The following is a 22343-nucleotide window of genomic DNA, read 5'->3' on the forward strand; positions in this document are numbered from 1 at the left end:
GAGGAGACATTAGGAGGGCCTGAACTGCACTGATGATCATCTGTCTAGAGGGCTGTACATGAATACTCTGCTTTTGTCTTTGTGAACATGAGCAGTCAGTTATGCTAAAGCTTTATTGATAATCAAATTATCAAGATCTGAAGTGGACTAAAAATGAATAGGTTTCTTAATTTTATAAGACAGAAAGCAAGTGAAAACAATTGCAAATAGAAGACCCACAAAACATACTTGGATCATTTTATTTTCACTCAGTCGTACTTAGTTCTACTATTCAGATCTGAAGTGTGGCACAGTAGGAAGCTCAGAATGCAACTGAGTATTGCCTAACAGTAATGAGACTTAGCAACAGCATCTTTTGTTAAATCTTGTTAATTGGGACAAGACAGCCTGGCTGCACATCATTGTGTTGAGATTTAGAAACAATCTATGGTAGTTAGAGTAAAGAGGAACAGCAAGACACTGATAGCTGCAATTTTTTTAATTGAAAAAAAACCACACGCGTGTTTGTTTAGACTCTATAGTAGAGGAAGGATTTGCTGTAGCCTTTTGGGTTTCAAAGTAGTCATGCATTCCTGTAAATCAGCGTTTCTCAAACCTTGTGAAGGCATGGCCTCCCTTTTTGTATCATCTGTCTTTATTGGCAGCAGCTCAGTTTTCTCTGGGGGAGGGAAATCAGAAGGTTTTGTAATTACTGGCTAAAAGTGTTTATGGACAGTGAGCTGTGTCCAGCAATTAAAGGTATTTAGCTGTTCCCTTCCTAACACAAACACTTCCAGACAGTAATTACAGCCTGCTTTGCACTTCTCTGTCCTTGAGGAGGATTCCCCATGGCCCTTTTGCGACTCCTAAGGGTACTCTTGCTTAGAATTTGAGAAGCACTGCTGTAAACCAAACAGGAGCACGAGATAATACCTAATTTATGCAAAGCTGCTTTGCAAATAAGGTGCACCATATGCTTTGAAGACTTCCCATGCACTGGATACTTTCTTTTCTTACACTTGGCTTTTGTTAATTGGTGTAGCGTGGCTCGTTCACACAGTATTTCAGTATGGCTGCATGCACTATATCAGTCTGAGATGCTGTGTTGCTATTCAGCATTAGCACCTGCATAACACGTCAAAAAAAAAATGAGATTTGCTGTTGGAAAAAATAATCAGATTTAGCTCTAATGTTACAGGACACTGTACTGTCCTTTTATGTATTCATCATTGCTTCTGTTCTTAGTTGCCTTTTGCTATATGTTATATACCAAATTTCAATTAGTTTGCATGCAATCAGCTCTTTAGTTATGGCAGGAAAGAGATGTCTTTTGTGTGCTTTTCACTGAGTTGTATTAACATTTCCTACTGTATTCATTTGTGATTCTAACCATTCCAGGGGAAGGAACGTTAAACAGGTTGTATTCATTGTTCTAGGATTTACAAGAACCTGAGATGAAGTGGCACTGTGTGTTTTTTAGGATATCTTCCAACCCAAACCATGCCAAGGCCATTAGCTGAAGAACATCCGCCCTGTAATATTCTTGTGTAGAAATTAGAAAAATAAACATTTGAAGGTTGCTTATTACATTTGAGAGAACCTAAACCCATGTGTGGCTTCCTGACCTAACTCTGTCTGTATTTAATGCTAAGAAGCACGTGGCCCTGGTGCTAGGAATGCTCCTCACTGCTCCTCAGACAGGCTCTGCTGAGAAGCAGTGTCTTCCAGGGCCATATCTTCTTGGCTGGCCCTTCTGCACTCCAGGTTCCGACTCATGAATAGTGCATGGGCTGGACCTGCCTCCCGCTGGGGTCTTGGTTCCGTAGCATCTGTTGCTTCACAGGTCTCAGCGGCTTGCTGGAAAGTAAGAAAGAAAAAGTCAACTAGTTTAGGAAGCTTCTAAGTAACACTTCAGCTATTTTTTGAAGTGACAGGTGAAAAAAGTTTAAAAATTGACGTAGGGATGTCATTCTGTGAAACTCCATGGGATTCTTAAACATGCATTATTCACAAGGGAGTGCTGAAGAGGTACTTGTCACACTTTGTGTAACGCATAAATTTGGAAGGAAAAGCAGACCAGGAGCTGGAGGTTTAGTACCACAGATGTACATGTATAGAGAACTGTAAAAGAATTTGGATTGAAAAGGACTTCTGGAGGTCATCCAGTCCAAACTGCTGCTTCAAGCAGGGCTGACTTCTAAGTTGTTAAATCAGGTTGCTCTGGAGCTTGCTTTATACACCACATTTTAAATCCAACTTACAAAGAAACCTTTTCATCAAAACTGGAATGCAATTATCAGTCTGAAAACGTTAAGCGCAGTGCCGCCCCACTGTAAGGAGTCCATTAGGATAAAAGCATTCCAGAACTTTGCTGTGTGAGCATTGAAATGAAACGCTTGCTCTTTACCACTTTCAATCAAACGGGCACCTGGACTCCAAGCAGTCACTTTGGCCAGGATTCACCTCATCTAAACGTCACCATGTGGTCTTGCTGTGTCATTTAGGTTACCAATGGTTGGCAGAGAGATACAAGTCTCTCAGGGGAGAATTTCCTCCTGATAGCTCCAAGGATGAAGCGGATGAAGGCCTCTTCACTGAAAACAGAAGCCTCAACAACAACCTACTGCGATCTCATGCCCAAATTTAGGCAGCTACCTAAAAGTTGGACAAGGTGAATTCTACCATTAGTACTCGGTATCACAGACTGGCTGAGTTCTTGTGAATTAGGCCATGAACTCCTTGGAATTGGAATTGTGCCTTCTCATTGGATACATTCAGCTGTATGTGTAGTAATATTAATACTTCTTACAGTAACAAAGCAGCATTGGACCTAGATGAGCAACATTTGGTTGACTCCTGCTGAAGTTCATGGTGAAACTCTAGGGAACTGTACCACACATGGTATTTTTGAGCTGAGAGCAAAATATGCACAGGCCAAGGAGCTCTTCTAAATTAAGGTTTGGAGAACTCTTTGGAAACCAGGGAGTTATACACAGTTCAGAAGGACAGTAACAGAAAAGTGCTTGGGACTTCTATCCACAGTCTTTCACTGTCACCACATTTGTTTCCATTTTGATAGGCCAAATGCAAAATTTGTCTAATTATGTTGTTTAACTACAATCACCTTTTATTTCTAGTCCATCTTTACATGTTTCACCTTTCTGGTGCTGAGGTCAATTTTCAAAATTCAGGACAGCAATGGATGGCAACCAAAGTTAAATAAATATACTTAAGTAAACAATAAAATAGCAGCTCTACAATGTGAATTGAATTTTTCAGGGAAGCTAGGAATAAAACTGTGACTGTATTGGGAAGAAGGCTGAAAGTTTTTTGAGTGTAGTGTTTTGCTCTTAGAAAATGTTTAATCACAGGGCATGCTGGTTTCCTTTAGGACAGGATTCCTTTGACTAACTTTCAGCAACAAGATTTCAGGTCTTAGATTGAATTTCATTCTGGTCAGAGAGAGGGACAGAATAAGTGCACTATTCAGGGGAAACTGTTCCTTTTCCTACAGATAAAATAATTTTAAGTCCTGCATAGAACTTAAGCAAAGAAGGAGCTATTTAGTCTGCTATGAAGGTACTCATCTCCTGAGCTGCAGAAAATGGAGACTTAAGTCCCTGTTTTGAAAGAAAAGGAAAAGCGACTTTGCCCCAGTTTGCAATTTCAGGTGTGTGCATAACAGCTCCCCCATCAGTTACTCACAAACACTCTCGCAAACACACTAATACTAAACAACCTCATTCTGATGCAGCAAAACAAAAGAAAAAATAGCAAAATCCCAATACTGTTTTGGAAAAAAACTTCTGACCACTGAGAAGGAAATCACCCAGTGGTGGTGAGGACAGTTAAGAAGTAGACAGGCAAGCAGAATGGGCCTGACACTCTCAGTACTGCTGTTTTAGCTCCAGCCTTACCCGAGCTGCCTGGTTTGCTGCTCTGGCAGACGGCCCCATGGCGATGTTCATGCTGCTGGATGACTGCGTGTCGCTCGTGTTGCCTCCGTCGGCAGCCGAGAGCCCGGAAATCACCAAAGCACTTGAAAAACTTCTCTTGCCGAACAACAGGCTGAGAGTTGAGCTGGTGGAGGAGGCCAGGCTGGACCTGAGCATTGCTGCAGCTCGGTCCTGCACAGTCAGCTGGCCAGCAACAGGAGCAGCAGGGGACTGAGAAAACACAGATGTTGCCGAGTTGTGGAATGATAGCTGACTACTAGAAAGCCTTTGGGCAATTTCGTGGGCAGATGTAGATGTTTGGATGAAAGGCTGGCGGCTTTCTACAATTGGTCCAGAGTGACTTGAAGCAGGGGGCCTTTGGTTTAAAGCAGTGTGTGCCTGGACAGACTGACTCCTGGGTTTTCTCCTGCCTTCAAAAGAAAGATTAATATATTTAAGTAAGTGGCATTCTGATGAACTCCATGCTATGGACACTGTCCCATGTGTACATATTACTGTTGGCATATTACCACTGGTTTTATTAGCATAAGAACTCCAAGAATAGCAAAAGTAATGAACTACTAAGCCTAGGTTTCTTTCTGTGTTTTCTACTACAGGTGTTCTGAGTTTTGGTCAAGATAGCTCTAGAGGTTGTGCACCGAGTCAGAAGACAGGGAAATGAGAAGAGACCCCAAGCAAAGCAGCCTAATCACAGGCTCAAAGCTGTTCTGCTACATATAGTTTAATCAGCCCAGTGAATGATTTGAGCATAGTGTTGCTGTAACTCTGCTTCTCTTTGACATCCACACTAATGGAATCCACCTTAAATGGCTTGGTATAGTTAAATGCAACAATAAAACCAAAAACCTATAAGTTAAAACAATGGCACGTTTAAAAGAATTATTCCTGCGTATTAGGAGAGAGAATTTGAAAATTCAGCCAAGTGGAAGAATACAGTGTTCTGAAGTGGAAGAATACAGCCACAAAACAGTTTTTAAGACTAACAGTAAACTCTGAGTTCCAAGAGAGACATTTACAGTACATCGCAGACTTGAAAAGATGTGAATGCTTTTAGGTAGGATATACTGTTGGAGGTCTGAATGAGACTCACATAAGGCTCTTGTCCCTTTCTGAGAAGCATCTCAATGCAGCCACTACTGGATACAGAAACTAGATTAGATAAGCTATTCTGACATGCCTAGACAAATCCTTCTTGTACAAACAGATCCCCATATTTAATATTTATATCAACACCTTCTGTCAGTCAAGCAAAAATTTTCTGTATTTCTTATGCATGTGCACTTAAATAGCCATAGTATGAAAAACAAATCAGAAAATACTGGCCAGTGAACCCATCAGAGGCCTGCTTGTACCCAGGCATTCTGCTGTGGGTTGGTGTGTGCTACAGGCCCCAGCAGAGCTCACTGTTTCTGTAGACAGGCTCTAACCCAGGCTTACACAGCAAATACCCAGTCACAAGAGTGCCTGCTTGGTTTTTTTGCTCTCCAGGAAACTCCAAACATTAAGCTGGCATTTTGGTTTCCTAGCTATAGCTGTAGGGTGGGGAGTTGATGCCAGGAAATCTGTTGAGACCCATCAACACAGAAACAAGTTTTTCTGGCAGGCATTTCCAGGCTGTTGGTATTTTTTTTTCTTTTTTTGCTTTGGTTTTCCCCAATACCCGAGCTTCTCTAAATACTCAAATTTTGCTGGCATAAAGGAATATAAATCTCACACTATCTTCTAAAAACATGACTCTTGAATTCATTCAGGTTCCAGCAGTGCACAATTTCATGTCCAAGCCATTTACATTATATAGCTGAAACATGCTGTTTTACATCCCCAGACCTGTTTTTCAGAGGCTGGTATCATTATCCCCATTTTTCAAATGCTGAAGCAAAGAGAATTTAGGTAACTTGGCACAGAGTCAGATGAGCAGAGCTGGGCTACAACCTAACTGCAATTCACTGAAACCTAGTTGGTTTGGCAAGCACTGGACACTTTCACACCTCATTTACAATGTATCTTTAGCTCTACTTTTATACTCCAAACAATAAAAAAATAATTTTCCTAAGTAATAGGAGCCCCAAGATCTCTGCTGGAGAATGATGGGACAGACACGCATGGCTCTTGGAAGCTCCCAGACAACGCTCTCAGGCACAGGATGTGATTCTTGGGGTGGTCCTTGCAGAGCCAGGAGCTGGACTTTGATGGTCCCTGTAGGTCCCCTCCAGCTCAGGATATTCTGTGACTTCATGGCCCCTGTGTACCGCTCTGCCAGTGTCCTCTGTCCTTCACGTGCTGTGATGGGCGCCAGGCCTGGCTGCCGTATCCATGGCTGTGCGTCCGTCTGGCCTCCGCAGGGATTCAGGTCCTTCAAACCCTGGGGTACTGCTTAAGTGCTTTGGTTTCTACATCTGATGGCTATTTCAACAGGTTACCTTTCTTAAATAAAAAGAAAGGACTGGGATTAAGAACAGAGGGGCTGTGGTGTGTTAGTTTGCACTGTGGCTAATGTGGCCAAACATCTGTGATTTAAATTAGGAAGCTGACCCCTGTCCAAAAGTATTCTATATTCATCCCAAATGCAGTGGTTGGAGCATTGGGCAGGAGACCACACGCATCTATGCCTAAAAAAACTCCATCCCTGAAAACACTTAGAAAAACAAAAGCTGTTCTGTAAACTGCATCATGATATTTCAATAAGGACACTCTGGGGGAGAGCCCCACATGTTTCCAGCGCTCCTGATCTTGATTGCACTTTTATACAGGGCTTTCATTGCATTTTGCAGACGCAGCGGTACCAGGCTGAAAAACGCAATATGAAATATGAAGAAGTTAAATGCACTTGATGCATGGATTATGAATCCAGAAGGCATTGCTATGATTATTATGATTATAGTCTGGTGTCCTATATAGCATGGGCCATAGAACTTACCAGAATTAATTCCTGTGTGGTTTTATTAATTGCTACTGTGATTTTTAAAAATGAATTCAGCATCTCCAGTTATGGAGAATCGACCTTAACTCTTAGTCTCTTGTTTCACTATTTATTTACTTTCTCAATATTAAAAATGTGCTCTTGATTTCAAATCTGAAATTGTTTGATTTTGTTACATCCAAGTCTGCTCACACCAATGGCTTTTGGTCACCTTTCATTGCTCTTGTAAATACTTACAGACTATGATCAAGGCATCTCTTACGATATTGTAATTGCTTGAAAGTGCTTTCTATTTCAATACAGGATGTATTTCCCAGAGTTCTGATCCTTTTTTGGCTCTTCTTTGAAGTGCTTGCAAACTAAAAATGTCCTTCAATTAGGGCACTAGGACTGTATGTGGCAGGACAACAATATTACAATTTTTAACAGGCATAACGTAAGTTCTTTTCCAGTGCTGTGGTATTGCCTTAATGTCCTGGTACTTCTTGAAGATTGAGCAGAACTTGTTTTTTTAACCAGCTCTCTTGAAACCCTTCTTGAATGAGTCATTTGGCTTTGCTCAATTAAACATATAGCCTTGATAGCTGCTCTTTCATGTTCTTTCAGGAGCTGTTAGGATGTTTCATGATCAGATCATAGAAATAGATTATCTGTGTTTTTTCCCAATATAAACCAGACATTTCTTTTCTCATTTCTACATATTTACATCTTTAAAAATAAACAGCCACAAGCCCACTTTTATCTTTTTGCCCCTAATGGCCAGAAAATTCTCCTTCATTCTTTACAGCATCTCAGGAGTGAATACAGATTCCATTTGCTACCATTTCATTGCATTTGTGCATCTCTTCATTTTGCCAATAGGCAGGTTGCTTTTCTTATCTAAGTGTGACTTTCTCTCTTGATTATGGTTTTCTGGGCACCCAATCAATATATTCTTTTAAACAACTCACAATTAACTTACTTTATTGCATGGTATGCTCAGGATCATTATATCACAATTAAGTTAGCTACTCTGATTACTGTTGTGTCAAATTATGAGTATGCACATGAGGATTCCTCTAACACTAGACACAATTAAAAGCTGCAGTTATTTTATTCTTACAATGTGATTTATATTCAGGGCAAGATTTATCCCAGTCCTGCCCATTATCTTTAATGATAGGTCAAAATGATCTAAGAGGAAACAAACAAGTGTCAAAGCCCTCAAGTTCTCTGCTTTAATTTATACAATAATACCACAAACTTGTTGAAATGTAGAGTTAGTTTGCTTTACAAGTCCTGATTCCACAGTGATAGATCTCACAGTGACCCACTGGCAAACTTAGAATGTTGGTTTGAGTTGGAAGGGACCCTAGGGCTTGTCTAGTTTCAGTGTCGCTGGTTTGGACACGGACACCTATTACTAGATTAGATTGCTTAAAGCCCCATCCAACCCAGCCTTGAATACTTGCAGGAATGGGACATCTACAACTTCTCTGGGCAATGTGTCCCAGTGCCTCACTGCCCTCACAGTACAGATTTCTTTCCTAATATCCAATTAACCCCTAGACCCTCTTTTGGTTTGAAGCCATTCCCCCTTGTTCACTCCATGTTCTTGTAAAAAGTCACTTTCCATCCTGTGAACTCCCTTCACGTATTGGAAAGTTGCAATCAGCAAACCAAAGCCTTCTCTTCTCCAGGTTGAACAAACCCAATTCTCTTTGCCTTTCCTCATATGTAATCTATATATGTATATATAAATCTATATATGTAATAGAGTATCCCTTCTCTGGACCTGCTCCAATGAGTTGATGTCCTTCCTGTGCTGGTACCCCTGATCTGGATGCAGGGTTCCAGCTGGGGTCTCACCAGAGCAGATCAGAAGGACAGAATCCCCTCTCTGGCCCTGCTGCCCACACTGCTTTGGACGCAGCCCAGGACATGTTTGGTTTCTGGGCTGGGAGTGGCCGTGGCTGGGCCATGTCCAGCCTCATCCACCTGCACCCCCAGGTCCTTCTCCTCAGGGCTGCTCTCCATCTGTTCATCCCCAGCCTGTGTTGATACTGGGGATTCCCTGACCCAGGTGCAGCACCTTGCACTTGTTAAACTGCATGAAATTCCCATAGGCCCGCTTTATGAGCTCGTGCAGCTCCTTCTGGATGGCATTCCATCCTTCAGGTGTGTCAACTGCACCACTCAGCCCAGTGTAATCTGTGCAAAGGTTGCACTCAGTCCCTTTGTCTGTCATTAATGAAGGTATTAAATAACAGTGATCCCAGTATGGATCCTCAAGGGACACCATCAGGACTCTGAGCCACTGACTGCTACCCTCTGGATGTGACTGTCTAAACAGTTGCTTATCCTTATTACTTATCATACATTTCCAACGTAAAGGCCACTAGTTCTACCTTGTGAATATGTCTGAAGCACTTTAGAATCCATAATTTGAGAAGGGCTCAGCTGTTAGTTGACAGAATGATTGGCAATGTTTAATTTTCTCTTGCTAACTGCTATATAGATGTAAGAAGCTATTTTCCATTTGTTTGTTCTCCACATGCGCTGATGAGCAGCCAAACCAATTCCTCAAATAAATTGTCATGGTCCTTCCAAGAAAATTAAGATTTTTGCATGTTTTCATTCTGCTGTTCCCATTCAACAATAAGCAGGGGTTCACTGTGGTCCAGGCTCCCTGCATCACATGTGTACACTCCCTCCCATCTGCATTTCTCATTCTGGCATTCTTAGTGGCACCTGCTAGGCCAAAAATTACCCATCATGGACTTTGACAGTGGAACCTTTGGTGAATCCCTTTTGTGTTACAGCCTCCTAGTAAACACCTGAAACAATATCAGAAAGCCTTCCCCTACGTGTTTTTGGTCATCAGGAGAGACAAACTGCACTCTTTCTAAAATTAGTTTGGGGACCCCACAAAAGCATCTGCCCATGTGATCTCCCAGGAGAAGACTACAGAGAAAGGCAAGTAAATCATGCAAATACCTGCCCGCTGGTGGACCTCTTGAGATGAAGTTTGCAGCTGAGGGGTTCCATCCCTGGTAGGCTGTGAGCTACTGCTCTGGCTTGAATTCCCTGTGGAATTGTTGCTGGATGAAGACCCCCCTCCACTGTCCACCTCTTCAACATTGCCTCTCTCGTGGTGAGCTGCTGCGTGGCAGTCCTTTCGCATTCTGTTTGCAGGAACACACAGGGTCAGCCACTTGTCGCACATGAAAATTTCTGTCACCAGTGTTAGGTGCCCTCAAAGAGTGTTCTCTCTCACATCACTGCAGGTCTTCCGACATTTTATGAGATGGCAAAGATGATGGTGTGATAAGCTTACTTAGAGCAAAACTGTATATGACACAAGCCAATTGTATATGACCCTTGTCTGTGTTTAGTGGCTTTGGAACCCTGAAATACCTTAGGGCTCTTTATCTCATGTTACAGTGGTCTCCCAGGATAAACTTCTGTGTGAGGTAACCAAGTAGCAGTGAAGAGAAATGGGCTGGAGAGAGTTCAGAGGGATGGGCTGCATGGTGGGAAACCAGCCTGTTAATCCATTAGATATAATACTGGCATTTTAACACAAGTCTTGTTATGTGAGCTGGCTCCCATCGTGTCTCCATGGTGCCCTGCCTCTCCTCAGCTACAGTGGCAACAGGGCAGGGAATGAGGCAAGGGAGCTACTGCTGTGTGAAAAGTGCAAGGAGGAGTGGGAGCTGCAGTGTCAGGTATTGATCATGCATAGCTAGGGGAAGTCAGGCAGTTTTGGTGAATAGCAAGTACATTTTTAAGTGTGTTTTGGCCAAGAACAGTACTTGGGGATGAATATCTAACTGCCAAAGCTTCAGAGCATAAGTCACCAAAATCTGCCAGCACATTTACTCATGTTCAGAGTTACAGTGACAGAAAAGATACCCTTATTTAGATGCATGAACAGTAAAATCCCATGGAATAAGGGAAGTGTCTGTAGTGCTGCATGATTTGAATGACTCTTCTTGAACGTGTAGAAAGCTTTGTCATGAATGAGGCAATGGATTTCCTTTCTATTCTATTTGCTGCACTATTTTGCTATATTCTGAGTTACTTGCAATTAGTTTTTCTGCCCACAGATAACAATACATAATTACTCTCTTTTAACAGAAAATACAGTGAAACTGAGACAGCAGGGTCTCTTATCAGCATAGCCAAAATTCAACACCTACCTTAACCACTTGGATTTGAACCACTTTTTAATGTTGTCCAAACTGACAGGTCCCCCCCAAATGTTCCTCAGTTGGCTGTGTGTCCCAAGGTACGAGGTGGTTAAGGGGGAAACATACATTGGATATCCCAGTGGCTGATCACATGAAGAATTAATTAAGTTCCGCAACACCTGTTTATTGTTCTGGATGCTTCCTCTCTCTGGGTTACGATTGCGCAAGAAAATCAGTTCCTGCTGCTGGCCAGCCCAAAGCCCTCTGACACACTCCTTGTTGACCTGCAGGTAAGGTTAAAAACATGCAGATAGTGCAGAAACATTTGCTACTCAGGATGCAGAGCTATGGGATCTAAGTAGAACGGCAGTGGCTGAGTGTGCAAACACATCATGTCTTAGCACCAACAGCTTTTTGTGAACTTTTGCAGCTACTCCGTGCTAAAACCTGGAATGATATTTCAGAGACACAAACGTGGGTGGCAAAATGGAAGTCAACTGAAGAGAGCTCTTTTGGCCTCCTGTCCCTACTTAAAAACTACAATTAACTTCTCCTTTCAGTCACATTTCTCAGAAACAGTACTAATTACCACAGCCCTAAATTACTGCAATATTAGAAAGATGGCATGTTTACCTTGATCACCTTGAAGCTCAGATAGCTTTTGTGGAGCATGATAACTTTATATTCATCTGCTCCTTCATCCACCACATGTCTCAGAGTCAGCAGCTCCTCCCGGTTGGACAGGACTGCGCTGCGCCAGGCTGGGTCCCCTTCATGGCAAATCACAACCTTTTCTTCAAAGGATTGGATGGCTTCGTACAAAACTGCTGGGTCCTCGTACTCATCTGGGCATGTGAACTGGTCCTGGTATTGAAGAGGTCAGGTGCATTTGTGAAAACACAAAAAAATACTGACAGGAAACAAAATACTGACTTCCAAACAGTTTCCAGCTGGCCCCCTCCAAGTGACTTGACACTTGATAAAGAGTGTCTTTTGGGAGGTTCATTTAACAGTAATATAGAAAGGTACAATTTCAGTTTTATTGTAACCTGTTCTGATCTCATGACTACACTGGACAAACACACTTGGAGAATACCAGCTTATCCTTTTTCTTTTTAAATGAAGTGTGAAACTATGGAAGCCTGAGTTTTTGGGTAAATTGGAGAGAGATACTACCTAGGGCAGTCCACAGTTCTTGTGGAAATTCTTATTCACAAAACCCCACCAACAACAGCACATACTGGGAATCCATCAGCAAATACTACCACTATCAAATCACAATACTGAAACTTCAGCCAGCAGCACCATGGCCAGCGAAAACATTGTAAAATTGTTGTGCCAAAGAATCAGATATGAATTCACAGCAGTTCAGTAACATCCAGAACAGTTATAAGTATCATTCATGATAAAAGTATAAGATACTAAATCATAATGTGCCAGAGCCAGAACAAAATCAATTCCAAGATATACAGGGCCTGACCTGAAATTAGCAGTCAAATCAGCATAATCAGTGTATTCCCTTTCAATCTAGAAACCACCTTTATAGTATCCACACAAGTAAAATCTGACAAGATTTTCTGCTTTTTTTGATGAAAAATGCAGGGTCAAGCTCTGTGGTTTCAAATGGGCAGCTGGGGCTTCAGAAAAGAAAATCAAGTGAATGCAAAATAAATAAATGCCAAACTCTTCCATCTTGGTGAAGGATGTTTCTTAGAATAAGGTGGCAAGTACTCCTTTTCCCTCTTTTTTTCTTTTTTCCCTCCTCTGGAAAGTTGCTAAGGTATCCTGTGCTTTCCTAAGAAACCAGACACAATAGTAAATGCTAAAAATAAATACATAAATAAATACCCTACCTGGTGTAGCTTCAGAGACATTCGGATTGCTGGGGCAACAACCTTATGCAACAGATCCATGTCTGCAAAGACCCACTCATCTTTTGCTGCTATCCGGAAGTCTCCTTTAAATAGCGCATGGAGCCCATAAAGAAAAGAGTCCAAGCTGTAAGACAAAGGCAGCAGTCACCCCCAGATGTCATTCCTGTCTCTCCAAGCCAGATCTGTCAGTCACCACCTCGTGCTGAGCTGTGCAGTGGCTGGTGACCCTCTGGCCCAGGGCGAGTGCCTGCGGTGGGTGTAAAGCAGAGGTCACATCTTGTTTCTCTAACAAAAAAACATTCCTTGGGAGAGGCAGTTTTCCTTCTGCATGCTCTGTACATGACTGGTCACGAGATGCACCCGGAATAAAGGATGTCCTCGGGATGGGTGACTGGGTCACAGGGTGCCTCAGGGCGTTGCTTCTCTGCAGCTGTGCCAAAGAGACCAGGTCAGAGTGCCAGCTACACTCCCCACTCCCCGTGCAGCCAGCAGAAGTTGCTTCCTTATCTGAACGTTTATTTATCAGTCCTGTTAGAACTTCTCCTTTTAAGTGAAAAATAATTTAAAAAAAAACCAACAAAACTTTCAGGAAATCTAAGACCTTTCTCACGACATTCAAACCTAAATGTGAGCGTTAAAGCAGATGCACTGAGAATACTGAATTTCAGAACTGTTCAGCAAACCAGGTGAGAGCAGGAAGCAACCAACAGGTGCTTCCTTCTGAAACAATGAGCCCCAAAGCAAATACACATGGGGTTTCTTTTTTCTAATGTAAGAAACTAGATGTAGGCTGTTCTGCCTGGCCTTGCATGATGGTTTACCTGGACCTACAATATAAGAACAAGGTAAAAGCTACAAAATCAAAACAACTATAAAAAGGTACTTGTTAAAAGATGGTTGTGTGAGGACTTTGTGAATGGAAACAATCGGCCTTCAGCTCCCATCTGCACCCTGAATTACAAGATTCCCATGCCACTGTCACTTGTATAATGCTTGTAGGTGACTGCTGTGCCAATGTTGTTCTGAAGAAGTGATCTCAAAATTGAGGAAAACAGACCCATCTATTAAAAACAGGCATATCTTGCAAACCCACAGGACATGGTTTCATCTACCTGTTAAGATTTTACTCACTCTTACAACAGTTGATCTTTTAGACTGTAAAGACTCTGGGGAGAAGCTGTATTAAGATGTTAGCAGTTTTTATTACTGCCCAGCCTTTCTCTAGAGAATACGCAATCTTTTCACATAATTGAGCTTCCTTAATTATTTTATAAAAAAGAAAAATATCTTTTCAATATATTCTCTTCTCTGAGAGAGGAAGGAGAGACTGGGAAATCCCTGGCCAGCTTCAGCTCAAAGGCATTCTAATTTTGCTCTTGGTGAGTAATGTGTCTTAGAAATTTAAGTGGAAATACATATGTTGTTACCAGAGAAACAGCTGGGTACTGATTTTCTCCATGGAAGTATCACGTAATACAAATCAACTAATCAGTGGGACCAAAACTAGCCAGAAAGGTAGGGCTGCTCTCACTTCTGGGAACATAAGGAGTACAGAGAAACTTTTATGAGCTCTTAACTGATTTGCATTTATTAGTTCTACAGTACATATTAAAACATGCCTATGACAGGCACACTCAGATCTTCAAAACATTCAAGCACTGATTTCAGTGGGAGTTATTATGTGTCCTTAAGAAGTGGGTCCTGGTCCCCACTGACTTTCAATCCATCATCTCCACAGTTCAGAAAATGATAATATATTCAAACCCTGCTTAATAGCTAGGAAAGCCCTAAAATAAGCCAGCTGGGAGGGTGGAGGGAGAACAGTGAGTGCACCCAGCATGGTAAAATATGTGACTATCACCTGCTTTGAAAAGGCTACACATCACAAAGGCAAGTGAAGGAAGGCTCCTTTCACTTGCCCACCTACCAGACATCATTAGTACACACAGCTGAATCCTTCCCTGGGAAAAAAACCCTTCTGTACCTAAATATTCTTCCCAGGATGAAATTGTAAAAGTTACCTTGAACTCTGCATCTAATGATGATCTGTAGTATAGTTTCTCCCCACATAACACCCCCTGTATTTGCTCTAAAAAGTTGGCTGGGATAAAGGGAGGAGCAGGCAGGAAAGAGAACTGGATTTTACATCTTAGGAGGCTCTCAGAGCCAAATCTGAACACCAGAGCAGACAGAGAGTTTGCATTCACATCAAAGTGTTTTATGGGCATCAGCACCAGCTAAACAGGCTGCTGTGAACAGCAGGATGTGCAGAAGGCACAGCCATGCAAACCGCAGCTGAGCATCAGCAGAGGGAGTGGGGGAGAAGCACCTACAGCTCTCCCTGGGGTTGGGGAGGCTCATCCATTTGTCATCCCTCTGCATAATAAGTTCTCTAACTTGGGATTTTTAAGAACAAACATGACTGCTACAAGGAGCAAATCAGTGGTGGCAGTAGTTGTGAGAGGCTGAGAGTCAATTATTTTATGTATAGCATTTTCCACCAGAGCGGTCTGGAGGAGACTGTAGTCACAAAACCATGGGCATCTTTTATTCTCCTGACAATTGTAATGAGGCTTTTGGGTACATTCTGCCTATAATGCGACACTATCTCAAGCCATTACTTCTGCAACATGCAGCCTCCTTAATCCATATAAGGTACAGCTCTCGTTATTCTTCCCATTGTTATGCTCTCTCCTGAAGACACTAATGAGATTATTACAAAGCTGTAAAAGTCAACCACTTTGATCTCAGGCCTGACTCAGCCACTTTGATCTCAGGCCTCACTCAAGGTTGTTGCTGCTTTCTTGGCCCACTTCTAACATACCTCAATTAGTAATCTGCTGTAGTTACAGGCTGGTCCAAAATATTTAAAAAAACAAGTTAAGGTAAAATTACATGTCAAAGGAACAACATTAATCTGTAAGAGACATAAGTACTGTATCTGGCAACATTTCAAACCCTCTGAGCTAGCAACCCGAAGAGCTGCTCTCACAACTGCAAGCTACTTTAGAACAAGACTGGTAGGTCCATGGGAACCATCAGCCCCTTGAAGGTGCAGAAAAGAGGGGATTGAGTAGTGCCACAAACACCAGAGGGAGGGCAACAGTGCCAAAGCAAATACTCCCTCCTACTGCACTCCTTATGCTGCTCCGAGAGCTGAAACTAAAAGCATTTAGTGCCAGCCTGAAAACAGTATGGATGCAGAATAATGAGCTGGTGAATCTCTGTGTATTTTGCATTTGCAGACCTTCTCCAATGTTAACTGTAGGTTTATTTAAGGAATAAAGGAACAGGCATGTCTGTGAGCTAGTCATGACCTGAATGTCATAGTTCACCTGAAGTATTTTCAGTGGTGGCCCATCTAATTGGATATTTTAGATGACAGTGGTTGTGAGCTGAGTCAAACTTTTCTGCCCTGCTCAGGTCTGGCAGACATCAAGCTGCACTGCTCGCCTGAACTCCCACCAGCAGGAGCCCTGTGGTGCCATGGCCCGTGCCCTCTATGACTTCCCCTTCCCTCAGATGCTGGGCAGTGCAGTGGGGTCACCAGGTGGGAAGGAACAAGTGGGGCCAGCTTCTTCCCTGGGTTTCAGGGTGAGCAGCAGCTCCTCCAGGCAGAAGCATTCCTTGAAACAACCCTTTGTTCAGACTGAGCTTGGGGAACCTGAGCAGCCAAGCTTGGTAGTGTTGGAAGTATCTGATGAGAGATGCTTTGCTGAGAGATTTTTGTATTTTCCCAATTTTGAATTTTTTTACTAAATATTTCTTTACTAGTAGCTTTAGTGGCTGAATAGAATTATTCTGTAATTTTTTCCAACAAATACACAACTAAACATATCACTCACATTTGAATAAATGAATGGTAATGTCATGTCATTCTTCAAATTACATTTTGTGCAGGATGCCTCCTAATGACAGTTTAAAAGAGCAAGTGATTTGCATTGCAATGTTCTGCCTCCTTAATGAATTCATTTATTGTGTAATCTAGTATTAATGTTAGGTTTCTACTGACATTTACATGAACAAGGTACAATGAATAATTATTTACATACATTATATAAGAGCATTTAAAATCTTGGTTTACACAGTGACATTCGCTGATTAATAGATTAGACAAAATCATGTGTAAATGAGTGCAAATTGATAGTTTGCATACACAATGTAAACTTGACTCTCAACTCTGCAGTGCACAGCCCACGGTAGCATTACCTTTGCTCCACTGTGCAGCAGCTGGATGACTGTCACTCCTCCCAAGACACAGCAAGGACTAGACTCAATCCAGAGAAAGTTTCCCACTACCTGCACAGTCATCTCTGAGAACGAAACATGAACTGCAGAGCGCAGCAGATTCTTGGCTGGTTTGCTTCCACTGAACATCTGAAATTCTTCATACACAGAAGACTTCAATACCTACCTGGCCCTTACATCTCATACTCATCCCAAAATCTCTAGCAATGTTGTAGACAAGATGCTCCCCAGAAAGAATTAATAGAAAGTCCTGAGATGATGTTCAAGGTAAATTCTCAGTGCTTACCAGAGTAATCTAAATCTGTACTTTTGTAATCCAGCATTTGAGCATGAAAAAATGTGTTAGGAGCCCTGACCTCTAACAAAATGATCCACACCCCAACAGCCAGAGTCATGGAATAGCCAGGGTTGGAAGGGGCCTTAAAGATCATCTAAGTTCCAGCCTCATACATGTGGTACATCCCCCTCTCATGCACACATCTGGCTGTGGGACTGCCTGCTCTGACCATTCCTGAGGAAAATAAAACCCTCTTCAGCATCAGTAGGCTCCAAAAGGTCCCCAGAATATCATGGCACCTTTTCAAAGAAAAGGTGTGAAGCATCATTCAAGGAAATGTTCCTCTGACTTTTGAGCACCTTAAGTACCTCTCCTCCATCTGACTGAATGCAGACCTGCAGCAGACTGAGAGCTGGGGGCAAGGACCAGCAGAAACACTCAAGATCGCCCTCGGTGAGAGCTGCTGTGCTCTGCCAAAGACAGATAGAGGAGTGCCTGGAGACAATTCTTGTGAGCATCTCCTTCTGGCCTCATCAGCATTGCACACATTGGACAAAGTCTCCTTCCCCTGGCATGCTGTACAATTGTATTCCCATTGGAGTCTCACTGACTGACTGCTCACTTGTGTTTAAACAAGTTGTGCAGATCTGTTGGAAGCAATAAACACTGTAAGCAGGGTGAGACCTGCCCTTAATGCTCAAGTTAAAGTATTTGGGGGATTTCTGTTGATAAATGTCTTGATGTCAGGAGGGTAAGGTATCCACCTTGCTCCTCAGTTAATAATTTCTACTAAATTGGTTTTGTCAGTTAAGATATACACATTCTGAAAGACAAGAAGAAATGTAATTTACCAAGATAAAGTCATGTTCTGTAGCTGCAGCAGGTTATAACTTCAACTGTGCTACTCAGATTCCTTTTCTATTTCTCCAGATCCTTCTGACAGTGGAAATGCATTAAAAGTAATTTAACCAGGTGGGGAAGTGACACAGTTTTTCCACAGTGAAACTATTCCAGGGAAAGCTTTTGTAAAGTTGCATTGGAAAAGATACCGAGAGAAGCTTCCACTTAGTGCCTTTTATGTCACAAAATACATTTTTAAAATACAAAGATTTGATACTGCCCTAGAACACTTGCTTAATAAAAAGAAAACCAGGACTTAATTGAAGATTATATAGAACAGATTAAAAAAAGTGACAGAGCTGTGCCCCTCAGATGACTACCCCAGTTTTTGCCTTTCTGCAGGCCTTCCCTCCCCAAGAAAAGTATTTTTAAATATGGAGAGTCCACTTATCAAAAGAGAGGAAGTAATTCGGTTCATTGGTATTTGTCAGATTTTGAAAAGACATGGCTTAGCTGACTCCTGAAATTATTATTAAGATCTTTATAGCACACTATACAAATAATTATCCTCAACATTCATACTTTCCATGTTAAGTTTTGGAAAGTCTCAGATAATATTATCCCTTTGCACTAGCTACTAACCATGTAAGCCAATACAAATAGGGGACATTGTTATTGTATCTGTATCAGAGCCAAAGCATTGTAATGAAGATTTTAAGATCCAGTGGAAAGTGCATGCAATGTGATGACAGTTTTAGGAAGCTTTTGTGTTATTTTTAGATGAATTCCTAATATCGCTGTGACCCATCTGTTGCAGGCCCAGATCAAAATTCACTTTAATCTTTTCTCAAACAAATATCATAAATACATATAAACTTTCACATCATGCCCCTGAACTCTAAAATTTGAATCACAAAAAAAATAGGACAACTTAAAAATACCAATGACTTACCTAACATCACTCTAATTTGAGTGAATAGAAATGGAGAAGAAATGCAGCAGAGAAGAAAACTACTACAGGAAGGGAATGTGCAAAGACCAGTAGAAAAGAGATGACAAAAGTCACTTTAGAAAGCAGAAATCAGCAGCACAACAAGAAATAAGCCATGTGAACCACAAACATTTTGCATGGAAGACATAAAACAAAATGTTATAAATGGCTCAACAGATAACAAAGCTAGGATGAATATTTAAAAGGACTACTCTATAACAAAATGCATTCAAAATCACACATGCTGTCCTTGTTTGCTTGTTAGTAAGACAAATCCTCTCTAAGGAGCATGTTGACAGAGGTCTAGGTAGTTTTGTTCACCATTCTGTGCCAACATAGCAAGGTCACTCAGACATGTATTTATTCAGCTTCTCCATTGTTACTAAACTCCTGTGCACACAGAGAGTTCAAATAAATCTAATAAAAACCTAAAATTATATGGGAAGTTAAACTCCATTAAAATAATCATTATTTCATTAATAAAATGCTTCATCTATAGCACAGTGTAAATTAAACTATATAATACCCAAACAATTCAGAACTCCCAGTGAAAATGGAAGAATCCCTAATGAAAATATAAGATGAAGAGCATATTTAGAAACAATCTCAATGAAGCATATTTAAATTAACCAGACTTCCTAGGAAGAAGTGTTTTGAATTAATGAACAAATGAGCAAGGTAGATGCTCTGAGAACAGACAAAGCTGCAGCCTCAGGAGATCAGAGGCTCTCCCTTCCTTAGTTGTCAGAATGAAGTGGCACAATGAACAGGAATACACTCCTGAGGAGTACAGAGGAGAACCCTTTATACATTTATTATTATTTAGTTAACTACAATTCAGATGACAGCAGTTTCTTCCTCTTCTGGAGATTTCTTCCTCCTACTGGAATGCCAGAGGAAGGGCAGCATTCCAATAGCCAAGCATGAGTGAACACAAACAATAACCATTGGTACCCATTCTTTGATTCAAAAATTCTACTTTGCCTATAAAATAAGGACTGTTAATTAGTTATTTAGCCATCCAAAAAGAAAAAGATGACCAGGAATGACAAAAAAACCCCCAACGTTTTATGGAGGAATGAGACTTCACCTTGATCTAATCTTCTCTTGAGATCCTACATCATGTGGAAAAAGACAAACAGGTCTTTCTTTTAACATGAGGAGAAAGGATTCCTAAAGATTACCTGATGGCCATATTGTGAGATGCAGTTCCCAAAGCCCTCCGACCCAGTATACACAAGGCAAAGGAAAGCGTCACTAGAGGAGAATCCTCATCGCTGTCCAGGTGCTACAAAGTTTAAAGATGAAGATGTTACAATACATGAAAACATCACATTTAAAAGCACCACAATGCTACAAATGGTGACATTCATAACATTTGCATGTAGCTGGACCTACACACCAAAACATTCTTTGCCATTAAACAGACCAAGAAGGAAGACCATCACCATCAGAGGATTTTTGCAAAACTCAAGCTTGCTTTGCCCACTGGCTAGAAACAGAACATTTCATTCTCTGCTAGTGAGATCCCAAGGGAAGGGAGCTTTGGTGGTGGTGGTCTTTTATATGTGGGGTTTAAGTTTGCTTCCACTCCTCCCACATCTGACATTCTAAACTGGAGGAGGTTCCTTATTGTTGGGAGACACTGCAATTGGAGACAGCCAAAACCCTTTTCCATGGAACACAGTTCCCATGAAACCTTACCACAGATTCTAGAAGTACAATCTCTTTGGAAAAGTTTGGAGGCACACATTTTCAGTGAATAACAATATCTGACTAAATGGTTGATGACACTGACAGCCCATTTTAATAAGCAGTCAGAACATCTCATTTATGTTTACTAGCTCAGGAGAGGTTTTTTAATGAAATTTTCACAAAGAAAACTTTGCTACCAAGCAGGAGAAAAAAACTGGAACAACTCCTCATGCGAGTTAATCTTCAGGAGGATACAGATTATTATTTCAGTCCACGCTATGAGTGATTTCTTTGAGCTTTCTTTGAGTCTAAAACTGAAGCCAATTATAATGGAGAATGTAGCTCCTTCTGTAAAATATAATGATTTTCTGGGCTACGTGTACAGTGAACTTTGGTTTTTTTATCCCACCTCCTACATGAACTTTGCTTTTCTATAGTCAGTGAACTAAAAAACAAAGGTAAAATACGTAACAAAAAGATAAATGTGTGTGTGGCACCAGTGCAGGCATTAATTTGCCTTTTGAAATCTAACTTACATGTTTCAAGTCTATTGGCATCCCTAAATCTATTATTGAATTTGAAAATCCAGAGAACAAGTGGAAAGGCATCAATTAACAGTGGCTTTCCCCGCACCCCGCAATCCTTTGTGTGTCAGAACTTGGGAGCTGAGACATGGAGATGAGAAACAAAAGAAGTGAAGTATTCCCAGTGGGAGGAGATGGTGGGATGGTGGGAAAGGGCTCAGAAGACAATTCAATGAAAACAATATCAATATAATGATACACAGGGGAACTGGTGGAATGGTACTCAGCATTAGAGACATGAGAAGGAACAAAAGTGAAGCAGAAACATTCGGTGATGTTTCAAGAAAGATTCAGTGATGTTACACCAACTAAGGTCAGTAATGGGATGTGCAGTCTGTGATCCTGAGTGGGAAAATGCACAAATACAGCACATCATGGCCAGGAAAGAGACACTTCTCCACTTTTGCCACTATCAGCAATAATCAGAAAATTAATTTGAGGCAATATGCTTGTTTCAAACTGTACTCTCCCTCTGGGCTATTTTGAGTATTCCCTGGAAATGGAATGGAAGAAGTGCATTTCTGACAAACAACTCCTGACCATCAGTAATCTTAGAGGCTCAGAGCATACAAGTGCACAGCTGCACATCTGCCCTTGACCTTCTGGAGCTGCAACTGGTTTCACATGGCTCTGTGGTGTGGTTCACGTTTAGTCACGAGCTCTCAGAGGTGACCTGTGCCAGCAGGAAGTGTGCCATGCACTCCCCTACCATCCTGCAGCTCTACACAAATACAAGCAAATGTCTGAAAAGGATACACAGACATCACAGACATCTGGCAAAGGTACCAATCACTGGCAACACTGAAG

The 22343-nt window shown here is 41.5% G+C and overlaps 1 protein-coding gene and 1 long non-coding RNA gene across 3 annotated transcripts in view; one reads left to right on the plus strand and one right to left on the minus strand.

Moving 5' to 3' along the window:
* Nucleotides 1–207: 207 nt before the first annotated feature.
* PCNX2 (pecanex 2) overlaps nucleotides 208–22343 on the minus strand; it is a 149193-nt gene continuing 127057 nt past the window's right edge. For both annotated transcript variants that reach the window (XM_015621574.1, XM_015621573.1), the window contains exons 28-34: nucleotides 20442–20545; nucleotides 12881–13025; nucleotides 11661–11891; nucleotides 11037–11311; nucleotides 9832–10019; nucleotides 3897–4345; nucleotides 208–1836 (exon numbers count right to left, since the gene is read on the minus strand). In XM_015621574.1, the coding sequence (XP_015477060.1) occupies nucleotides 1663–1836; nucleotides 3897–4345; nucleotides 9832–10019; nucleotides 11037–11311; nucleotides 11661–11891; nucleotides 12881–13025; nucleotides 20442–20545 (1566 nt within the window). In that variant the 3' untranslated portion in view covers nucleotides 208–1662. The remainder of the gene's footprint in view (nucleotides 1837–3896; nucleotides 4346–9831; nucleotides 10020–11036; nucleotides 11312–11660; nucleotides 11892–12880; nucleotides 13026–20441; nucleotides 20546–22343) is intronic.
* On the plus strand, nucleotides 1844–4797 carry LOC107201785. The gene is made up of 2 exons (XR_001520397.2): nucleotides 1844–2650; nucleotides 4532–4797. It is a non-coding gene; the product is annotated as an uncharacterized LOC107201785 (long non-coding RNA).

The sequence above is a fragment of the Parus major genome, chromosome 3 (assembly GCF_001522545.3).
Source record: "Parus major isolate Abel chromosome 3, Parus_major1.1, whole genome shotgun sequence".
Classification (NCBI taxonomy): domain Eukaryota; kingdom Metazoa; phylum Chordata; class Aves; order Passeriformes; family Paridae; genus Parus; species Parus major.